Here is a 21,113-nt window from a genome sequence, read left to right on the forward strand (position 1 = left end):
CCTTAGCTACAGTGAAACCCTACCTCAAAAAAATAAACCAAAACAAAACAAAGCAAAAACCTTTTCTGCTACCTAGGATTCATTCAAAGATTATTCATTTGATTTGGTTGTCAGTGTGAAGTTTAAACAAAACATCCTTAAAAAAATAGTACAAAGGCTGGATAGATGGCTTAGTGGTTAAGGTATTTGCCTTCAAAGCCCAAGGACTTAGGTTCCCCAAGACCCACATACGCCAGATGCACAAGGTGGTGCACTTGTCTGGAGTTGGTTAGCAGTGGCTGAAGGCCCTGGTGTGCCCATTCTCTCTCTCTCTCAAGCAAATAAAATGCAACAAAGTTTAAAAAAATAGTACAAGAGGCTAGGTACTTAGCTAGTGGAAGATTTCTTGGGCCCTGGGTTCAGACTTCAGCAAAATAATCATCATCATCATAATAAAGAAATAGATAGTACAAAGCCGGGCATGGTGGTGCATGCCTTTAATGCCAATACCCTACCTCAAAAAAAGAAAGAAAAATCAAGTGGAGCCAGGTGTGTAATAGTGGTGGTCACATTTAATACTAGCATTTGGGGGCTGGAGAGATGGCTTAGCAGTTAAGGCATTTGCCTGCAAAGCCAAAGGACCTCAGTTCAATTCCTCAGGACCCATGTAAGCCAGATGCACAAAGTGGCACATGCATCTGGAGTTCGTTTGCAGTGGCTGGAGGCCTTGGTGTGTGCCCATTCTGTCTCTCTTTCTCTCCCCCTCCCTCCCTCCCTCCCTCCCTCCCTCCCTCCCTCCCTCCCTCCCTCCCTCCCTCTCTCTCTCTCTCTCTCTCTCTCTCTCTCTGTCTGCCTGGTTCCTGTAGCCCCATGTCGGGCGCCAGACTTCCAGGCTCCCCTGGCAGGTAGTGCTGAGGAAGGACCAGGCCCTCTGGTTCCTCTAAAGGGGTTGAGGAGGAGTGTCCATGGCCAGGAACACACCACTATGCGGAAGCAACAAGCCAGAGGCCATTAGGCATCTTGCTGAGTCATAGCTGGCCAGAGGCAGATCACCAAACTTTAGCTAGGCTCAGGAAGTTCCACTAGGCCTTGAGTCTGGGCCTTTCAAGGCCCAACAGGTCTGCCTCTTTTTCTCAAATAAATAATAAAATATTTTTAAAAATACTAGTAGTTGGTGGTTGAGAATTGGAGTGAGAGGCCAGTCTTGATCACAAAGTAAGTTCCAGGTCAGCATGGTCTAAAGACTGTGCTTCAGTACCCCCCTCAACAACCACTACAAAAAAAAAAAAAAAAAACACCTAAATAAGGTAGAAGTTGCATGCCTTTAGTCCCAGCAGTTGAGGCTGAGGTAGGAGGATCACCATGAGTTCAAAGCCATAGTGGGATACAGAGTAAGTTCTAGGTCAGCTTGGACTAGAGTGATACGTTGTCTTAGCTCCCCCTCTCCCCCCCAGAAAAAGTAGTAACATGGTAGAGAGAAATTGAAGACCACAGATGTTTACCTCTGACATCCACATGAGCTTATGCACCTGCAAACACACCCACCTATAAAAACATCCATATATACACAAATTCAGATGACATATCTTTTTTGTTGTTGTTTGTTTTGTTTTTTATTTGTTTTTTGGTTTTTCAGGGTAGGGTCTCACTGTAGTCCTGGCTGACCTGTAATTCACTATGGGGTCTCAGGGTGGCCTCGAACTCAGAGCAATCCTACCTCTACCTCCTGAGTGCTAGGATTAAAGGCGTGCGCCACCATGCCTGGCTCTCAGATCCCAGACTTTTTATGAAACAACTTGACTTCTTTTTAAGAAATTGTCTTGGGTCTGAAGTGTAGCTCCATACTAGAGTGCTAGTACAGCTACATGCTTAGTATACCTAAAGACCTGGGTTCAATTCTCAGCACCAAGAGCCAACCAAACCCAAAACACTACTACTGTACTTTTTTTTTTTTTTTTTTTTTGGTTTTTTTTGAGGTAGGGTCTCACTCTAGCTCAGGCTGACCTGGAATTCACTATGGAGTCTCAGGGTGGCCTCAAACTCACAGTGATTCTCCTGGCTCTGCCTCCTGAGTGCTAGGATTAGAAGTGTGCGCCACCATATTTGGCTTCCACCTGATTTTTTGAGACTGGGTCTTTCACTTACCCCAGAACCCACTGATTCTGCTAGACTAGCCTAGCCAGCAAGCCCCAGGTATCTCCTGTTTTTGCTTCTTCAATGTTGGTATTACAGATACAACTTGGGTCCTTATGCTTGTGTGGCAAACACATTACTGACTGATCTCCCTACCTTCTCCCCAAATTTGTTTATTTTATATATATATATATATATATATATATATATATATATATATATATATAATCTCCAATAAACTTGAATCTCTACCTCTGTTTTAGATTTATTTTTATTTTATTGATAAGAGAGAATGGGCACACCAGGGCCTCTAGCCACTATAAATGAACTCCAGATGCATGTGCTACCATGTATATCTGGCTTATGTGGGACTTGGAGAATTGAACCTGGATCCGTAGGCTTTGTCAGACAAGTGCCGTTACCACTAAGCCATCTCGTGAGCCCCTTGAATATACACTTCTAAGCTTGGTTGTTCTGGTGGTCCTTGACTGTACTCTCAGTGCTCCAGTTGTAGTCAGGAAGATGACAAATTTTAGGCTAATCTAAGCAACATTGGACTTTGTATCAAAGGGATTAAAAAAAAAAAAAGCTTGATGGGGCTGGACAGATTGCTCAGTGGTTAAAGGCACTTGTTTGCAAAGCCTGATGACTTGAGTTTGATTCCCTAGTATCCACATACAGCCCATACACAAAATGGTGTATGTGCCTGGACTGTGTTTCCAATGGCAGAAGGCCTTTGCATACCCATACTCCTCTGTATGTTTGTCTCTTAAATAAATAAAAAAGTTAAGATATTTTTATTCATTTGTAAGCAGAGAGAGAGAGATAGAGAGAATGCGCACACCAGGGCCTTCAGCTGCTGCAAAGTAGCTCCAGATGCATGCATCATGTTGCGAGTCTGGCTTTACATGTATTCTGAGGAATTGAATCTGGGTTGTAGGGCTTTGCAGGCAAGTGCCTCAACCACTGAGCTATCTCTCCAGCCAAATAAATAAATAAATAAATAAATAAATAAATAAATAAATAAATAAATAAATGTGTATGTGTGTGTGTGTGTGTATTTTTGTTTTTTGAGGTAGGGTCTCACTCTAGCTCAGGCAGACCTGGAATTCACTATGTACTCTCAGGGTGGCCTTGAACTCATGGCAACCCTCCTACCTCTGTCTCCTGAGTGCTAAGATTAGAGGCATATGCCACCACACTGGGCTAGTTTTTTGTTTCCAAATTTTTTTTTATTAACAAGTTCCATGATTATAAAAAATATCCCATGATAATACCCTCCCTCCCCCCACTTTCTCCTTTGAAACTCCATTTTCATATCCCCTCCCCATCTCAGTCAGTCTCTCTTTTATTTTGATGTCATGATCTTTTCTCCTATGCTAGTCTTGTGTAGGTAGTATAGGTACTGTGAGGTCATGGATATCCAGGATATTTTGTGTCTGGAGGAGCATGTTGTAAAGAGTCCTACCCTTCCTTTGGCTCTTACATTCTTTCCACCAATTCTTCTGCAATAGACCCTGAGCCTTGGAAGGTGTGATAGAGATATTTCAGTGCTGAGCACTCCTGTCACTTCTTTCCAGCACCATGATGCCTTCTGAGTCATCCCAAGGTCACTGCCATCTGAAAAGAGAAGATTATCTAACAAAAGTGAGAGTAGCATTAATATAAGGGTATAAACATTAAGAGAAGTGTTTACTGTTCAGTTTGGTGAGCATAGTATATACATTTAGCCAGACAGCAGCAGATGTTACACCCCTAGGGCTCATGACTACCCCTGTTGTAGATTTTCAGTATCAGGGATGTATTCCCTCCCATGGAGTGGGCCTCCAGTACAATTGGAGGGCACTTGGTTTCCCCCATAACAGATGTGCCACTATCGCACCTGTTGGCTCATTTGGCCTGGCTGGCCAAATATAAGGCTTGCAGTGTCCACTGTTGAGTATCTTCACTGGTGATTTCTTTCTTTTTCTTTTTTCTTTTTCTTTTTTTTTTTTTTTTGTATTGAATTGCATGCCTGGCTAGTTTTTTTTTTTTAACAAAAAGTTTGATTTCTGGCCTGGTTGTGGTGGTGCATGTCTTTAATCCCAGACCATGGGAGGCAGAGGTTAGAGGACTGCTCTGAGTTAGAGCCCAGCCTAGAGCCACAGAGTTCCAGGTCAGTTTGGGCTACAATGAGATGCTACCTTTGAAAAACAGAAATGAAACAAACAAACAAAAAAAAAAAAAAAACAAACCACAATTCTCAGATGCTCAATGTGACACATGCCTGGAGTTCCTGACATGCCCATTCTTTCTGCCTCTCTTTCTCTCTCTCTGTGCTTGCAAACAAACAAACAAACAGAAAAATAAATTGGGCTGGAAAGATGGCTTAGCAATTAAGGCACTTGCCTGCAAAGCCAAAAGACCCAGGTTTGATTCCCCAGTACCCACATAAACCAGATTCACAAGGTGGCTCATGCATCTGGAGTTTGTTTGCAGTGGCCAGAGGCCCTGGCGAGCCTATTCTCTTATCTATCTGCCCCCTCAAATAAATAAAATATTTAAAAGTTAAAAAAAAAAAGCACCCAGCTTGATTCAATTTAAAGTAGACTTTCCAAAAAATTGATTTTAGTGTGGTGTCTGTGTTTATGGGCATGTGTGATCAGAGGACAGCCTCAATGTGTCTCTTCCAACCTCTCTTTCAATATTTCAAAAAGCAAGACAAAAAAAAAATCCCTTTTTGAGCCAGGTATGGTGTCCCACACCTTTAATCCCAGCACTCAGGAGGCAGAGGTAGGGATTGTTGTGAGTTGAAGGCCAGCCAGAAGACTACATAGTGAATTCCATGTCAGCCTGGGCTATAGTGAGACCTTACCTCAAAAAAACCAAGGAAAAAAAAAAGTCCTATTTTGGAAACTTATTTTTTGAAGTAGGGTTTCACTCTAGCTCAGGCTGATTGGAATTCATTATGTAGTCTCAGGGTGGTCTTGAACTCATGGTAATTCTACCTTTACCTCCCGAGTGCTGGGACTAAAGGCATGCACTACCACTCCCAGCTTCCAGGCCACCCTGAGACTCCATAGTGAATTCCAGGTCAGCCTGAGCTAGAGTGAGACCCTACCTCGAAAAAACCAAAAAAAAAAAAAAAAAAAAAATTGTTTTCATTCATTTATTTACTTATTTGTTTATTTGTCTTAGAAAGAGCAAGACAATTGGTGCTCCAGAACCTCAGCCACTGCACATACTTGTGGCCACCTAGCAGATATGTGTGACCTTTGTCCAGCTAATGTGGTATCTGGAGAGTAGAGCCATAGGACCTTAGGCTTCCCAGGCAAGCGCCTTAATTGTTAAGCCATCTTTTCAGCCCTCAAATTTGTTATCACAGAGAACTTTATTGTATGGATGTACCAAAAACATGGTATCTCAGAATATACCTTCCCACCCTGTGGCTCTTAATTAACTAATTAATTAATTAATTATTTTAATGGGAGGAAGGAGTTTATTTCAAGCTTACAGATCCAGGGGGGAAGTTCCATCAGTGGTAGAAGCAGCTCCTTCCATAACTCCAAGTAGTGAGAGACCATCACCAGCCAGCAAACACCAACAGCCACAAGCACAATATTGGCAGCAAATATCAGGGACCCCAGCAGAGCTCAGACCTTTCTGAATACCTTTTGGCTAGAATTTAGATCTGCCTCCAACACACCTTAGAGCCGGACTCTAGGATCTGCCCTCAGTGATGCCTCCTCCACCCACGCAGCGGGATGCAAGCTTTAATAAAATACCTGAGACCATAGGGGCCATATTCAAACTACCACACCACCCTAGAGAAGCACCATTCCATGGGCCAAACAAAAAGGAGAAAGTGGGCTGAGCAGCATTCATTACTGTATCTCTTACTTTCTTATAAATATTTTTTGTTCTTTTTATTTATTTATTTGAGAGCAACAGACAGAGAAAGAGGCAGAGCACCAGGGCCTCTAGCCACTTCAGACGAACTCCAGACGTGTGTGCCCACTTGTGCATCTGGCTAACGTGGGTCCTGGGGAATTGAACCTTGAACCAGGGTCATTAGGCTTCACAGGCAAAAGTGCTTAACCGCTAAGCCATCTCTCCAGTCCTTTTACTTTCTTGATGCTAGGACAAAATAAATGCCTGAAAAGAAAAATCAGTTTAAGGGAGGAAGGGCTGTGTCAGCTTAGAGTTGAAGGTTACAGCCTATGCCGGTGGGGAAGGCAGAGCTTGAAACAGTTGGTTATACTCAGTCACTAGTGAGGAAAAAGAGTGAAGAATGCTGTGCTCAGTCAGCTTTTTTTTTTAAATTTAAATTTTTTTATTGACAACTTCCATAATTGTAAACAGTATCCCATAGCAAATCACTCCTTCCTCCTACTTTCTCCTTTATAACTTCACTCTCCATCATCCCCTCCCCCTTTTAATCAGTCTCTCTTTTATTTTGATGTCATGATCTTTCCTCCTATTATGATGGTCTTGTGTAGGTAGTGTCAGGCACTGTGAGGACATGAATATCCAGGCCATTTTGTGTCTGGAGGAGCACGTTGTAAAGAGTCCTATCCTTTCTTTGGCTCTTTCATTGTTTCTACCACCTATTCCACAATGGACCCTGAGCCATGGAAGATGTGATAGAGATATTTCAGTGCTTTGCACTCCTCTGTCACTTCTTCTCAGCACCATGGTGCCTTCTGAGTCATCCCAAGGTCACTGCCATCTGAAAAGAGAAGGTTCTCTACCCACATGTGTGATTAGTATTACTATATGGGTATGAAGCCCAGCATGGTGGTGCATGCCTTTAATCCCAGCACTCGGGAGGCAGAGGTAGGAGGATTGCCGTGAGTTCGAGGCCACTCTGAGACTCCATAGTGAATTCCAGGTCAGCCTGGGCTAGAGTGAGACCCTACTTTGAAAAACCCCCCCAAAAAATTAAAAAATAAAAAAATATATATATATACAAACACATACACACATATACATACATACATACATACATATACATAAACACATACATACATACATACATGAACACTAAGAGAAGTGATTATTACTGGGCAGTTTGATGAGCATAGTACATACATTTAGCCAGACACCAGCAGACATTACACCCCTAGGGTTCATGACTACCCCTGTTTTAAGTTTTCAGTATCAGGGATGTATTCCCTCCCATGGAGTGGGTCACCAGTTCAATTGGAGTGTGGCTGGTTACCCCCATAACAGACATACCACTATTGCACCTGTTGGCTCATTTGGCCTGGCTGGCCAAATTTAAGGCTTGCAGTGTCCACTGTTAAGTATCTCCACTGGTGATTTCTCTGACCCATTGAACTGCATGCAGCATGGCTTTTTCCAGCTTTCTGCCAGCTGGTCTACATGGAGGAAGTTTTCAGCTCAGCTCCAGCAGGATTTCTCAGTGGTCCTGCAGCCCAAGTATGTGGAGTCTTCAGCAATAGTGTCTTCCCATCTATTCCTGGTGGGAAACCAAGGGCCTCGGCAATGGCCTGTAATGTTTTGCAGGTATCAGTGACCTCCCTGGCCAACAACAGACTGGGAGGTATCACATCCCTGGCACTGTAAGTTTTCTAGTAATAGTCTATGGCTTCTGAGTGTGCCATTGTCCAAAAGAGTAGGCTTCCATATGACTTATTTATATCTTCTTAGATTTTGATTAGCCCTCCTTCCACCTTTACTCAATCTCTTCCCCTGACCTCACTTAGGCCTTTTTTACTCCCATCCTGTGGCTCTTAATTCTTTCTGCTGCCTTTTCCACAATGTGCCCTGAGCCTTGGAGGGCTTAGTATAAGTAAGTGTTGAGCTGTCAGGAGCCTCTGATTTTCTGCTTTGATGAGTTTTGAATCTCCTCAATGCCTACCACCATTTCCATGAAGGAATTTCTCAGATAAGAGCAACACTCATGTTTAAACATTTTCTCTGTCATGTTTCCTAGGCCTTGGCAGTTGTGATAGAGATGACTTGTCTAGTTTTAGGCAATTGGCTTTCTTTTGTTGTTGTACTGGTGGGCTTTGGTTCTTTCTAGTATTCATTGACCTGTAAAAAGCAGATTCTCTAAACCATGAATGACAGTGGGAGCTCCCTCTAGTGTCTGACCTTCCAAGCCACAGGTTTCTGACTTGGTTATCTGTATCAAGTTTGAATACCCCTCCAATCAGAGAGCAATTGATTACACCTGTAGCCTGTGTGCCGCTGTCACACATATTGTACATCTTGCCTGGCTCATTGATTTTTGTAGTTTGTAATCTACTGCTTATTCCTGCTATTGGTGAACTTATCCCCCAGTGATTTACATGGTGTTCTCCAGCAATCTAACTGCTAACCAGCAGGGAGCTGACTTCCATCTCAGTTTCAGCATGCTGTTTCAATGTCCTATGACTGCAGCCTGTGGTGTCTTTTTTTATTCGAGGTTGGGTCTCACTATAGCCCAGGCTCTGACCTGGAATTCACTACAGAGTCTCAGGGTGGTCTCAAACTCACGGTGATCCGCCTACCTCTACCTCCCAAGTGCTGAGATTAAAGGCATGCGCCACCACTCCCGGCTCTGGGTCTTGTTTATTTTTGAGATAGGGTGTCACTCTGTAGTGAGGCTGACCTGGAACTTGACATGTAGATTAAGCTGGCCTCTTACTTCTGCCTCCCAGGTGCTGGGATTACTGGCATCAACCACTACTAACCCACCCAAAAGAATCAAATCTAAAATGATAAATTATTTTTCTTTATGTTTCAGATATGTCGGTAATCTTTCCAGAGACGTGACAGAAGCTCTCATTCTGCAGCTCTTTAGCCAGATTGGACCTTGTAAAAACTGCAAAATGATTATGGATGTAAGGGTATTTTACTCAGTTAATTTTCTTCTTCCTTTTTTTTAAAATAATTTTAGTTATTTTATTTGCACATGGGTGTGTGTGTATGTGTGTGCATGCACATGTGCACATGTGTATACACCAGGGTTCTTGCACTGTACATAAACTTGAGCTGTATGCACCCCTTTTTCATATCTGGCTTTATGTGGGTACTGAGAAATACAATTCAGGCTTGCAGGCTTTGCAAGCAAGCATCTTTCACTCCTGAACCATCTTTCCAGCCCAATATTCTCTCTTTTTAATTATTTAATTTTTGTTTTTTGAGGTAGGGTCTTCTAGCCTAGGCTGACCTTAACTATGTAGTTTCAGGCTGGCTTTGAACTTACAGTGATCCTCCTACCTTTACTTCCCGAGTGCTGGGATTAAAGGCGTGCACCACCACGCCCGGCCATTTTTTGAGGTAGAGTCTTGCTCTAGCCCAGGCTCATCTGGAATTCTACTATGCAGTCTCAGGATGGCCTTTAACTCATGGTGATCCTCCTACCTCTGCCTTCCTATTGCTAAAATTAAAGGTGTGCACCACCATGGTTGGCCTTCTTTTTTTTTTTTCTTTTTATTAGAGAGAGAGAGAGAGACATAAACAGAGGGAGAGAGATAGAATTGATGCGCCAGGGCCTCAGCCACTACTTTTGAACTCCAGACGCTTGCACCACCTAGTGGGCATGTGCAACCTTGCACTTGCCTCGCCTTTGTGCATCTGGCTTACGTGGAATCTGGAGAGTTGAACTTGGGTCCAGACTTTGCAGACAAACGCTTAAACTGCTAAGCCATTTCTCCAGCCCTTAGCTTTCTTTTTTTTTCTTTTTTCTTTTTTTGGTTTCTCGAGGTAGGGTTTCACTCTAGCTCAGGCTGTTTGTTGTTGTTTATTTTTATTTATTTATTTGAGAGTGGCAGAGAGAGAGATAGAGAGAAAATGGGCGTGTCAGGGCCTCCAACCACTGCAAATGAACTCCAGATGCATGTGGCACCTTATGTATCTGGCTTACGTGGGTCCTGGGGAATTGAGCCTTGAACTGGTGTTCGTAGGCTTCACAGGCAAGCACTTAACCACTAAGCCATCATTCCAGCCCCCAGTAGTTCTTTTTTGTTGTTTTAATTTTTGGAGGTAGGGTTTCACTCTAGCTCATGCTGACCACGAATTCACTAAGTAGTTTCAAGGTAGCCTCGAACTCATGGTGACCTTCCTACCTTTGCCTCCCAAGTGCTGGGATTAAAGGTGTGCACCACCATGCCGCCTTCTTCTTCTTCTTTTTTTTTTGTTTTTTAGAGGTGGGGTTTCACTGTAGCCCAGGCTGACCTGGAATTCACTAGGTAATTTCAGGGCAGCCTCGAACTCACGGTGATCCTCCTACCTCTGCCTCCTGAGTGCTGGAACTAAAGGTGTGTGCCACCGCGCCTGGCTATCTGCCTCTTTTTCTGTCTGTTGCTTTCAAATAAATAAATAAATAAATAAAAATAAACAACAACAACAACAAAAAGAAGTGAATACAGGTGGGATTTATCCTCTGAGCCATCTCCCCCAAAGTCCAGGTTTTTAAATCATATCTCAATTATAATGGAAATATAGAAACATTGCTGTTACCAATGCATGCACCCACTTTGCATCCCATCTCCACCTGAGAGGCCTTCAGAGCAAGCATCTTTACCCACTGAGCCATATCCTCAGTCCCATGCCAGCCTGGGATAGAGTGAAACCCTACCTCAAAAAACCAAATCAATTAAAAAAAAAATCAAGCCTGATGTGGTGGCACACACCTTTATTGACAGCACTAGGGGCCGTAGGTAGGCAGTACGCTGTGAGTTTGAGGCCAGCCTGGGACTACAGAGTGAGGTCCAGGTAGCAGCCTGAATAGAGTCAGACCCTACCTTAAAAAAAATGAAACAAACAAACAAAAAAACTCAGGCCAGGTGTGGTGGCAGATGCCTTTAACCCCCAGCACTGGGAGGCAGAGGTAAAAAGGATCACCATGACTTCAAGGCAATCCTGAGAATGAATATATAGTGAATTCCAGGTCAGCCTGGCCTAGAGTAAGACCATTCCTTGAAAAACCAAAAACAAGCAAATAAACAGAGAAGACTGCAGATATGGTTTAGTGGTTAAGGCACTTGCCTGCGAAGCCTAAGGACCCATGTTCAACTCTCCAGGCCCATGTAAACCAGACACACAAGGTGGCACATGCGTTGGGAGTTTGATTACAGTGGCTGGAGGACCTGATGCCCAAATTCTTTCTCTCCTGCTCTCTCTCACAGAAAAATAAATAGGGGCTGGAGAGAGGCTTAGCAGTTAAGGTGCTTACCTGCAAAGCCAAAGGACCTTGATTCGATTCCCCAGGACCCACGTAAGCCAGATGCACAAGGTGGCGCATGCGTCTGGAGTTAATTTGCAGTATCTGGAGGCCCTGGTGCACCCTTTCTTCCTCCCTCTTTCACTTTCTCTCTTTCAAATAAATAAATAAAAATAAAATATCAAATAAGTAAATAAAATGAATAGGACTGGAGAGATGTAGTGGTTAAGGCACTTACCCGCAAAGAAGCCTAGGTACCTAGGTTCAATTACCAAGGACCCATGAAAGCTAGATGCACTGGTGACACATGCTTCTGGAGTTCTTGTGCAGTGGTTAGAGGAACTGGCATGCCCATTCTCTCTAACTGCCTCTCTGTCAAATAAATAAATAATAATAAAAATTAGAAAGCAAACAGAGAAAGAAAATAATATACAAGGGTAGGGTTAGAGCTGTGTGGTAGGTTGTTTGGCTAGCATTTTTATATAGCAAATGTAAGACTCCGGTTTGATCCATAGCACTGAAAAATCATAGTGTTTACTTTTTATCTAAAATTTATTTGTGGAATGAACCATTCACTATCCATGATCTGATAACTGAAATGTTATAAAACCTACGTAAGGGCTTGAGGGATGGTTTAGCAGTTAAGATGTTTGCCTGTAAAGCCAAAGGACCCAGGTTTGATTCCCCAGGAACCACATTAGCCAGATGCACAAAGGGGCACACTCATCTGGAGTTCATTTGCAGTAGCTGGAGGCCCTGGTGCACCCATTCTCTCTCTCTCCCCGTCTTTCTCTGTTAAATAAGTAAGTAAATAAATACATCTTAGTTAAAGCTGGGCATGGTGGCACACGCTTTTAATCCCAGCATTTGGGAGGCTGAGGTAGGAGGTAGGCCACCCTGAGACTACATAGTGAGTTTCAGGTCACCCTGGGCTAGAGCAGGACTTTACCTTGAAAAACACAAAAACAAAAAGATTAATTTGAATATTTATTTGAGACTGAGAGGGAATGTGCACACCAACATACCACGGTCTCTTGTAACTCCAAATGCATGCATAACCTTGTGCATCTAGCTTTATGTAGGCACTGGGAATTGAACTTATGCCATCAGGCTTTGTAAACAAGCACCTTTATCCATTGATCAATCTCCCTAGCCCTTAAAATATCTGCAATTTTAAGCCTTACTCTCCCATTAAGATTTTTGTTTGTTGGGCTGGAGAGATGGCTTAGAGGTTAAGTCGCTTGCCTATGAAGCATCAGGACCCAGGTTCAATTCCCAGTACCCACATAAGCCAGATGCACAAGGGGGACATGTGTCTAGAGTTCATTTTTAGTGGTTGGGGACCCTGGTGTGTCCATTCTCTCTCTCTCTCTCTCTCCCCCTCTGTATCTTATCCTCTTTCTCTCTCAAATAAATAAAAAAAATTTTTTTAATTTAATTTTGTATTTTTCTTTCAACAGACAGCCGGAAATGATCCGTATTGTTTTGTGGAATTTCATGAGCATCGTCATGCAGCTGCAGCACTGGCTGCTATGAATGGACGGAAGATAATGGGTAAGGTAAGCTGTCATCATCAAATAAGGTGACTTGACTTGGACATCTGTCTTTTTATTTGTTTATTGGATTTAATGTAGCTCAGGAAAATGTTGAACTTCTGACCCTCCCACCACTACCTTCTAGGTGCTGAGATAATAGGTGTGTGCTACCATACCTGGTGTATGCCCTGCTAGAGAAGAAATACAGGGCTTTGCAAATGCTGGTTAAATAACATCTGTAACACTTATACTGGAAAATTTGAAGTTCTTATATGATTTTGTTTCTGTTTTAGAGCCATTATGTATATTTTATAGCAAAAGGTCAGTTCCACACATTTATTTATTTTGCAGTTTTATTTTATTTGGTTTTTTTTTTTTTTTTTTTTGAGAGAGAAAAAAAAAAAAGTATTGGTGCACCAAGGTCTCCTAACACTGCAAACGAACTCCAGATACATGTACCACTTTATATGTCTGGGTGCTAAGAAATTGAACCTTGACCATTAGGCTTTATGAACAAATGTCATTAGGCACTAAGCCTTCTCAAACCCCTTTTTTACCTTTTGAAAAAAATTGTGTTTGTTTTTGTTTTTCAAGGTAGGGTTTCACTCTAACCTAGGCTGACCTGGAATTCACTGTGCAGACTCAGGGCGGCCTTGAACTCATGGTGATCCTCCTACCTCTGGCTCCTGAGTGCTGGGATTAAAGGTGCGCGCCACCACACCCGGTTCTTGTTTTATTTTTTTGAGGTAGGGTTTCACTGTAGCCCAGACTGACCTAGAATTCACTTATGTAGTCTCAGGGTAGCCTTGAACTCATGGCAATCCTCCTACTTCTTCTGCCTCCCAAGTGCTGGGATTAAAGGCATGCACCACCATGCCCAGCATGGTTTTTTGTTTTTGGTTTTTTAAGATTTTTTTTGTTTTTATTTATTTATTTATTAGAGAGAGAGTGAGAATGGGCCACCAGGTCCTCTAGCCACTGCAAATGAACTCCAGACGCATGCGGCACCATGTGCATATGGCTATATGGCTTATGTGGGACTTGGAGTCCTTAGGCTAACCTGAAATTCACTATGTAGTCTCAGGGTGGCCTTGAACTCAAGGAATGTGCTACCATGCCTGGCTTTTTTTTTTTTTTTTTTTTTTTTTTTTTTTTGGTATTTTATTTATTTGGCAGGGGGGGAGGGGGAGGAAGAGGTAGATAGAGAGAAAGAGAGAATGACCACTCCAGGACCTGTAACCACTGCAAGCAAGCTCCTGACACATGTGCACCCTTGTGCACCTTGAGTTCTGGGGATTCGAGCCTGGGTCCTTTGGCTTTGCTGGCAAGCGCCTTAACCGCTACATTTCTTTACCCCCCCTTTAAAAAAATACTTTATTTATTTGTGAGAGAGAGAGAGAGAGAGGGATATGTAGTCTCAGAGTGACTTTGAACTCACAGGGATCCTCCTACCTCTGCCTTCCCAGTGTTGGTATTAAAGGCATGTGCCATCATACCCAGTTAAACTTTTTCACACTAGCCCAGGCTGACCTGGAACTTGCTATATAGTTTCAGGATGGCTTTGAATTTATGGTGATCATCCTACCTTTGTCTCCTGAGTGCTGGGATTAAATGCGTGTGCCACCACGCCCGGTATGAACTTTTTTTTTTTTTTAGTTTTTCGAGGTAGGGTCTCACTCTGGTCCAGGCTAACCTGGAATTAACTATGTAGTTTCAAGGTGGCTTTGGACTGTCAGTGATCCTCCTACCTCTTCTCCTGGGTGCTGGGATTAAAAAGGCATATATGCCTGGCTATCGGCATAAGCTTTTTTATTTATTTTTATTTTTATTTATTTATTTGTTTTTGGCTTTTCGAGGTAAGGTCTCACTCTAGCCTGGGCTGACCTGGAATTCACTATGTAGTCTCAGTGTGGACTCAAACTCACTGTGATCCTCCTACCTCAGTCTTCCAAGTGCTGGGATTAAAGGCATGTGCCATCACACCTGGTTAACACTGCAACACTCTCTCTCTCTCTCTCTCTTTTTTTTTTTACATATATATCATTACCTTGTGAAGAAGTAGGTATTTATAACATCTTTAATTTAAAAAAAATTTTAGTCCAGCATATTGGCACATGCCTTTAATCCCAGCATTTGGGAGGCAGAGGTAGGAGGAATGCCATGAGTTAAGGGTCACCTGAAACTAAGAGTAAATTCCAGCTCATCCTGGGCTAGAGCTAAACCCTACCTTAAAAATCAATATATATATATATATATATATATATATATATATATATATATATATATATAATTCGTTTCTTTATTCATTTGAGAGAGAAAGAGACAGCTAGAGAGAATGGGTATGACCAGGCCTCCAGCCACTGCAAACAAATTACAGAGGCATGCACCACCTTGTGCATCTGGCTTTTTACATGGGTACTGGGAAATTGAACCTAGGTCCTTAAGCTTCACAGGCAAGTGCCTTAAATGCTGAACTATATCTTCAGCCCTGACATTTTTAATTTTGATTAATACTTCTCCCACCTTTCCACGTCTCCATCCCCTCCCCTGACCCCATTTAGACCATCTTACCCCCCCACCCCATATTCTGCCCCTTTACTTATCTATCTAACATACCTTCCCATTAATGTTCCCCTCTCTTGCCTCCCTATTAGCTTGTTTCTTGCTTCTTGTCTTCTACTACTGACTTATATTCCAACTCATGTATAAATTAAACACTTGAAGTTAAAATCCACATATGAGAAAGAACATGTGGCTTTTGACTTTCTGAGCCTGACTTACTTCACTTAGTATCTTTTCTAGATCCATCTGTTTCCTTGCAAATTTCGTTTTTCTTTGCAGCTGAATAAACTCCATTGTGTAAATGTACCATATATTCATTATCTGTTCATCAGTTTATGGGCATCTAGGCTGGTTCCATTTCCTAGCTATTGTGATAGAGTAGCAGTAAACATGGATGAGCAATTATCTCTAAGGTAGTTAGTAACAACCTTTGGGTCTATGCCTAGGAGTTACACCTTTATTTATTTATTTTTTTTTTGAGTCTTGCTCTAGCCTACATTGACCTGGAATATGGTAGAATTCACTGTGTCAGGTGAACCTGGAGCTCACAGAGATTTTCCTACCTCAGCTACCCAAGTGCTGGGATTAAAGGCATGCACCACCACACCTGGCTATTTTTCTTTTTTGAGGCAAGCCCAACAGGCTGGACTTTTTTTTTTTTTAATTAAAAGAGAAAGAGAATTGGTGCACCAGGGTCTTCAGCAACTGCAATTGAACTCAAAATACATGTGCAACCTTGTGCTCTTGGGCGACCTTGCGCTTGCATCATTTTGTGTGTCTAGCTTACGTGGGACCTGGTGAGTCAAACAAGGGTCCTTAGGCTTTGCAGGCGCCTTAACTGCTAAGCCATCTCTCCAGCCCTTTTTGCTCGTACTGTAACCTAAACTGATGTGGAATTCACTATGTAATCTCAAGGTGTCCTTGAAGACAGTAATCATCCTTCCTCTGTCTTTCAAGTGCTGGGATTATAAGCATGTGCTAACATGCCTTTAATCTACATTTTTTTTGTTTTTGTTTCTTTCTTTACTTTCTTTTTCTCCCCCCCCCACCTTTTTTTTCTTTTGCTTGTTTTGTTGTTTTTCAAGATAGGGTTTCCCTGTAGCCTAGGCTGACCTGGAATTCACTATGCAGTCCAAGGGTAGCCTAGAATTTGCAGCAGTCCTCCTACCTCTGCCTCCCATGTGCTGGGATTAAAGGCTTATGCCACCAAGCCCGGCTACTTGTCATTTTTGTTTAAAAAAAATTATTTATTTATTTGCAAGAAGAGATAGTGAAAAAAGAGAAGAGAGAATGGGTGCCCCAGGACTTCCAGCCTCTGCAAATGAATTCCAGATGTATGCACCTCTTTATGTACCTGGTTTTACGTGGGTAAGGGGGAATTGAATCCAAGTCCTTAGCCTTTGCAGGCAAGCACATTAATTTTGAGCCACCTGTCCAGCCCTTAAATATTTTTATTTTTTTATTTGAGGGAGACAGAGAGAGAGTGTGTTTATATGAGCATTCTGGGCCCCCTGCCATCGCAAGCATACTGTAGACACATGTGCTACTTTGTGAATCTGGTTTTATGTGGGCATTGGGAAATTGAACCCGTTTTATTTTATTATTTATTTATTAATATTTTTATTTATTTGAGAGAGAGAATGAGAATAGGTATGTCATGGCCTCCAGCTGCTGCAAACAAACTCCATACACATGTCTACCTACTAGGGAGTTGAACCTGGGTCCTTTGGCTTCACATGCAAGCACCTTCACTGCTAAGCCATCTCTACAAACCTGTTTTTTTTTTTTTAAACTTTTATTTTATTAAATTTTTTGCTTTTTTGAGGTAGGTTCTTACTCTAACTCAGGCTGACCTGGAATTCACTATGTGGTCTCTGGCAAGCCTCAAAGTCACAGCGATCCTCCTACCTGTGCCTCCCAAGTTCTGGGATTAAAGGTGTGTGCCACCATGCCCAGTCTGTTTTTATTTTTATTTTTATTTTTGGTTTATTTTTATTTATTTATTTGAGAGTGACAGACAAGGAGTCAGTGAGAGAGAGAGAGAGAGAGAGAGAGAGAGAGAGAGAATGCACGTGTCAGGGCTTTCAGCCACTGCAGACGAATTCCAGATGCATGCGCCCCCTTGTGCATCTGGCTAACGTGGGTCCTGGGGAATCAAGCCTCAAACCAGGGTCCTTAGGCTTCACAGGCAAGTGCTTAACCACTAAGCCATCTCTCCAGCCCTATTTTTATTTTTATTTTTAGTGTTTTTTTTTTTTTGTTTGTTTTTTTGAGGTAGGGTCTCATTCTGGTCCAGGCTAACCTGGAATTAACTCTGTAGTTTCAGGGTGGCCTTGAACTCATGGTGATCCTCCTACCTCTGCCTCCCGAGTGCTGGGATTAAAGGCGTGCACCACTACGCCTGGCCTATTTTTATTTTTAAAAATATTTTTATTTATTTGGGAGACATAAAATAAAAGAGGACATAGAAAGAGAGTATCTTCTTTCACTACAAATGAACTCCAGATGAATGTACCACTTTACCCAACTGGCTTTATCTGAGTGCTGGGAAATTAAACCTGAGCCATCAGGTCTTGCAAATAATCACCTTTAACCACTAAGCCATCTCCCCAGCCCAAGTCTTTTATTATCTCTCTTTTCTCTCTCTCTCAGGTAAGTAAAATAGAAAAAAAGAACTTCAAATAAATAAAGTATGTATTTTTAAAATTTTATTTATTCACATGTGATTGTGGACAGGGGACAGCCTAATGATAGACTGGCACCCCTTTTGGAGTTAGGCTTTATGTGGGTGGCTTAGGGGTTGAAAGAGAGCAAACAGGCTTTGCAAGCAAGCACCACTTACATTATATTATAATTTTTAAAATGGCTTTATAAATTATTAAAGAGAAGCATTTTGGACTCTTTGCAAGTGAGGAAAGCAAAGTTTAACTTTCCAAGAGCCCAATTTTGTAGACAGCTACTCATGACATTCACAAAGGTTCACAATTCCAATACCTGGCAGGGCTACATAGTAAAGTTGAAGGCCAGTCTGTGTCTTAAAATAAAAAGGGGGGCTGGACAGATGCACAAGGTGGTGCATGCATCTGGAGTTTGTTTGCAGTGGCTGGAGGACCTGGCACATCCATTCTCACTCCCTCTCTTTCTCTCTCTCTCTCTCACACTCGCTCTCTCATATAAATAAATAAAAATAAAGATATTTTAAAAATAAAAAAAAAGGGGGGGCTGGAGAGATGGCTTAGTGGTTAAGGCGCATGCCTGTGAAGCCTAAGGACACAGGTTCGATTTTCCAGGTCCCATGTAAGCCAGACACACATGGTGGTGCATGCATCTGGAGTTCGTTTGCAGTGGCTGGAGGCCCTAGAGTGCCTAGTGTTTCTCTTTTTCTTCCTTTCTGTATCTCTAATAAATAAATTTTAAAAATGTTAAAAAAAGATGGGGGCACAAAAAGGTAAAGGGGCTATGAATAGCTAGCTCAGTAGTTGAGCACTAGGCTAGCATGTGTAAGATCTTAGGTTCAGTCACCAGCACCATACACACACACACAAATTTGGCACGATCATCCCAGTAATTATTGGCAGAATTCTGGAAATGACTCAGTTTTCTAGTTTGAAATCCTCATGGCAGCCAGGTGTGGTGACACGTGCCTTTAATCCCAGTACTTAAGAGGCAGAGATAGGAGGATCTGGAGAAAACAACAACAAAATGGTGTTATACCAGTTGCCACTGGGCCTGGTCCATTGTAAGGTACTGTGTGACCAATGTCCCACAAAGCAGAGCAGAACCTCCTCTGTTTGATGTCCACCATAGCTCCGAATCACTCATTTGAGGGTACAAGGCACTGTGACACCTTGTCCCTATAACACTTTGGGTCAGACTTGAGCAACCGGGAGAAGCCATTGTGAACCTTCTTATCATCCACGGCCATGGCTCAAGCCAAGGATAAGGTGCCCACTCACTTCACCCTGGCCAAACCCAAGTTCAGGCCCATTAGGGTCTGTTGTTCCTCTGGCTGCTCTTTGAAATCCAAATCCCTGGCTTTCCTTCTCGGAATCATGTCTCCAAGCAGCAAGGCTCCAATCCAGTGGTGTCTACAGGCCAGGAGCTCACTGTGGAAGTGGCTGCCTATGGAAGCAAAGGAGAAACTTTTTTTTTTTTTGTTTGGTTTTTGAGGTAGGTCTCCCTGATTTTGGCGGGGGGGGGGAGGGGATTTATTTATTTATTTATTTTTGTTTTTTTCAAGGCAGGGTCTCACTCTATCTCAGGCTGACCTGGAATTCACTGTGTAGTCTCAGGGTGGTCTTGAACTCTTGGCAATCCTCCTCCTATCTCTGCCTCCCCAGTGCTGGGATTAAAATCATGTGCCACCACATCTGGATCTTTTTAAAATTTAGTATTTGGTCTTTTGAGATAAGGTCTCACTCTAGTCCAGGCTGACCTGGAATTTACTATGTAGTCTCAGGGTGGCCTCAAACTCACAGTGATCCACGTACCTCTGCCTGTCTAGTGCTGGGATTAAAGGCCATGTGCCACCATGCTTGGCTCTTTAAAAAAAAAAATCTAGGGGCTGGAGAGATGGCTTAGCGGTTAAGCGCTTGCCTGTGAAGCCTAAGGACCCCGGTTCGAGGCTCGGTTCCCCAGGCCTCACGTTAGCCAGATGCACAAGGGGGCGCACGCGTCTGGAGTTCGTTTGCAGAGGCTGGAAGCCCTGGCGCGCCCATTCTCTCTCTCTCCCTCTATCTGTCTTTCTCTCTGTGTCTGTTGCTCTCAAATAAATAAATAAAAAAAATTAAAAAAAAAATCTATATCTCTCTCTATATGTGTGTGTGTGTGTGTGTGTGTATGTGTGTGTATGTATATATATATATACATATATATATATATACATACATACGTATATATATGTAAAGTTTTATTTATTTATTTGCAAGAAAGAGACAGAGAGGAAAGAGAATGGGCACACCAGGGCCTCTAACCATTGCAAAACGGACTTGAGATGCATGTGCCACCTTCTGCATTTAGCTTACATGTGTCCTAGGGAATCAAACCTGGGTCCTTTGGCTTCATAGGCAACTGCCTTAACCACTAAGCCATCTCTCCAGCCCTTGTATGATTTTTTTTTGAGGGGGAGGGGTTTTGAGGTAGGGTCTTGCTCTAGCCCAGGCTGACCTAGAATTCACTAGTCTCAGGGTTGGCCTTGAACCCATGGTAATCCTCCTGCCTCTGCTCCCAAAGTACTGGGATTAAAGCCATGTGCCGCCATGCCTGGCTTGAATGATGTTTTTGATGTATTCTTATATTCTGTTTGCCAGTACATTTTTGGGGCTGGTAGGGTCTCACTCTAGCCCAAGCTGACCTAGAATTCACTATGTAGTCTCAGGGTAGCTTTGAAGTCACAATAATCCTCCTACCTCTGTCTCCCGAGTGCATGGGTTACAGGCATGTGCCACCATCACACCCTGCTTATTTACCAGTATTCTATTAAATTTTTTCACATCTATGTTCATGAGAGAGATTGGTCTGTCATTTTCTGTTTTTGTTCTGTCATCTGGTTTTGATATCAGGCAATGCTGATGACTTTATAAAAGGAGTTTGGTAGGTTTTTTTTTGTTTTTAAGTATTTTGCGGTAAGGTCTTACTAGCTCAGGCTGACCTGAAATTCACTGTGTAGTCTTAGATATGTGCATGTGCAATCTTGCATGCTTGTGTCACTATGCGTCTGCCTTATGTGGGACCCAGAGAGATGAACATGA

The 21,113-nt window shown here is 42.6% G+C and overlaps 1 protein-coding gene across 7 annotated transcripts in view; it reads left to right on the forward strand.

The window, feature by feature from the left end:
- Tia1 (TIA1 cytotoxic granule associated RNA binding protein) overlaps positions 1–21,113 on the forward strand; it is a 68,740-nt gene that overhangs the window by 12,100 nt on the left and 35,527 nt on the right. For all 7 annotated transcript variants that reach the window (XM_045152527.1, XM_045152524.1, XM_045152526.1 and 4 more), the window contains exons 2-3: positions 8,846–8,942; positions 12,727–12,825. In XM_045152527.1, the coding sequence (XP_045008462.1) occupies positions 8,846–8,942; positions 12,727–12,825 (196 nt within the window). The remainder of the gene's footprint in view (positions 1–8,845; positions 8,943–12,726; positions 12,826–21,113) is intronic.

The sequence above is a fragment of the Jaculus jaculus genome, chromosome 6 (assembly GCF_020740685.1).
Source record: "Jaculus jaculus isolate mJacJac1 chromosome 6, mJacJac1.mat.Y.cur, whole genome shotgun sequence".
In the NCBI taxonomy this organism is placed as follows: domain Eukaryota; kingdom Metazoa; phylum Chordata; class Mammalia; order Rodentia; family Dipodidae; genus Jaculus; species Jaculus jaculus.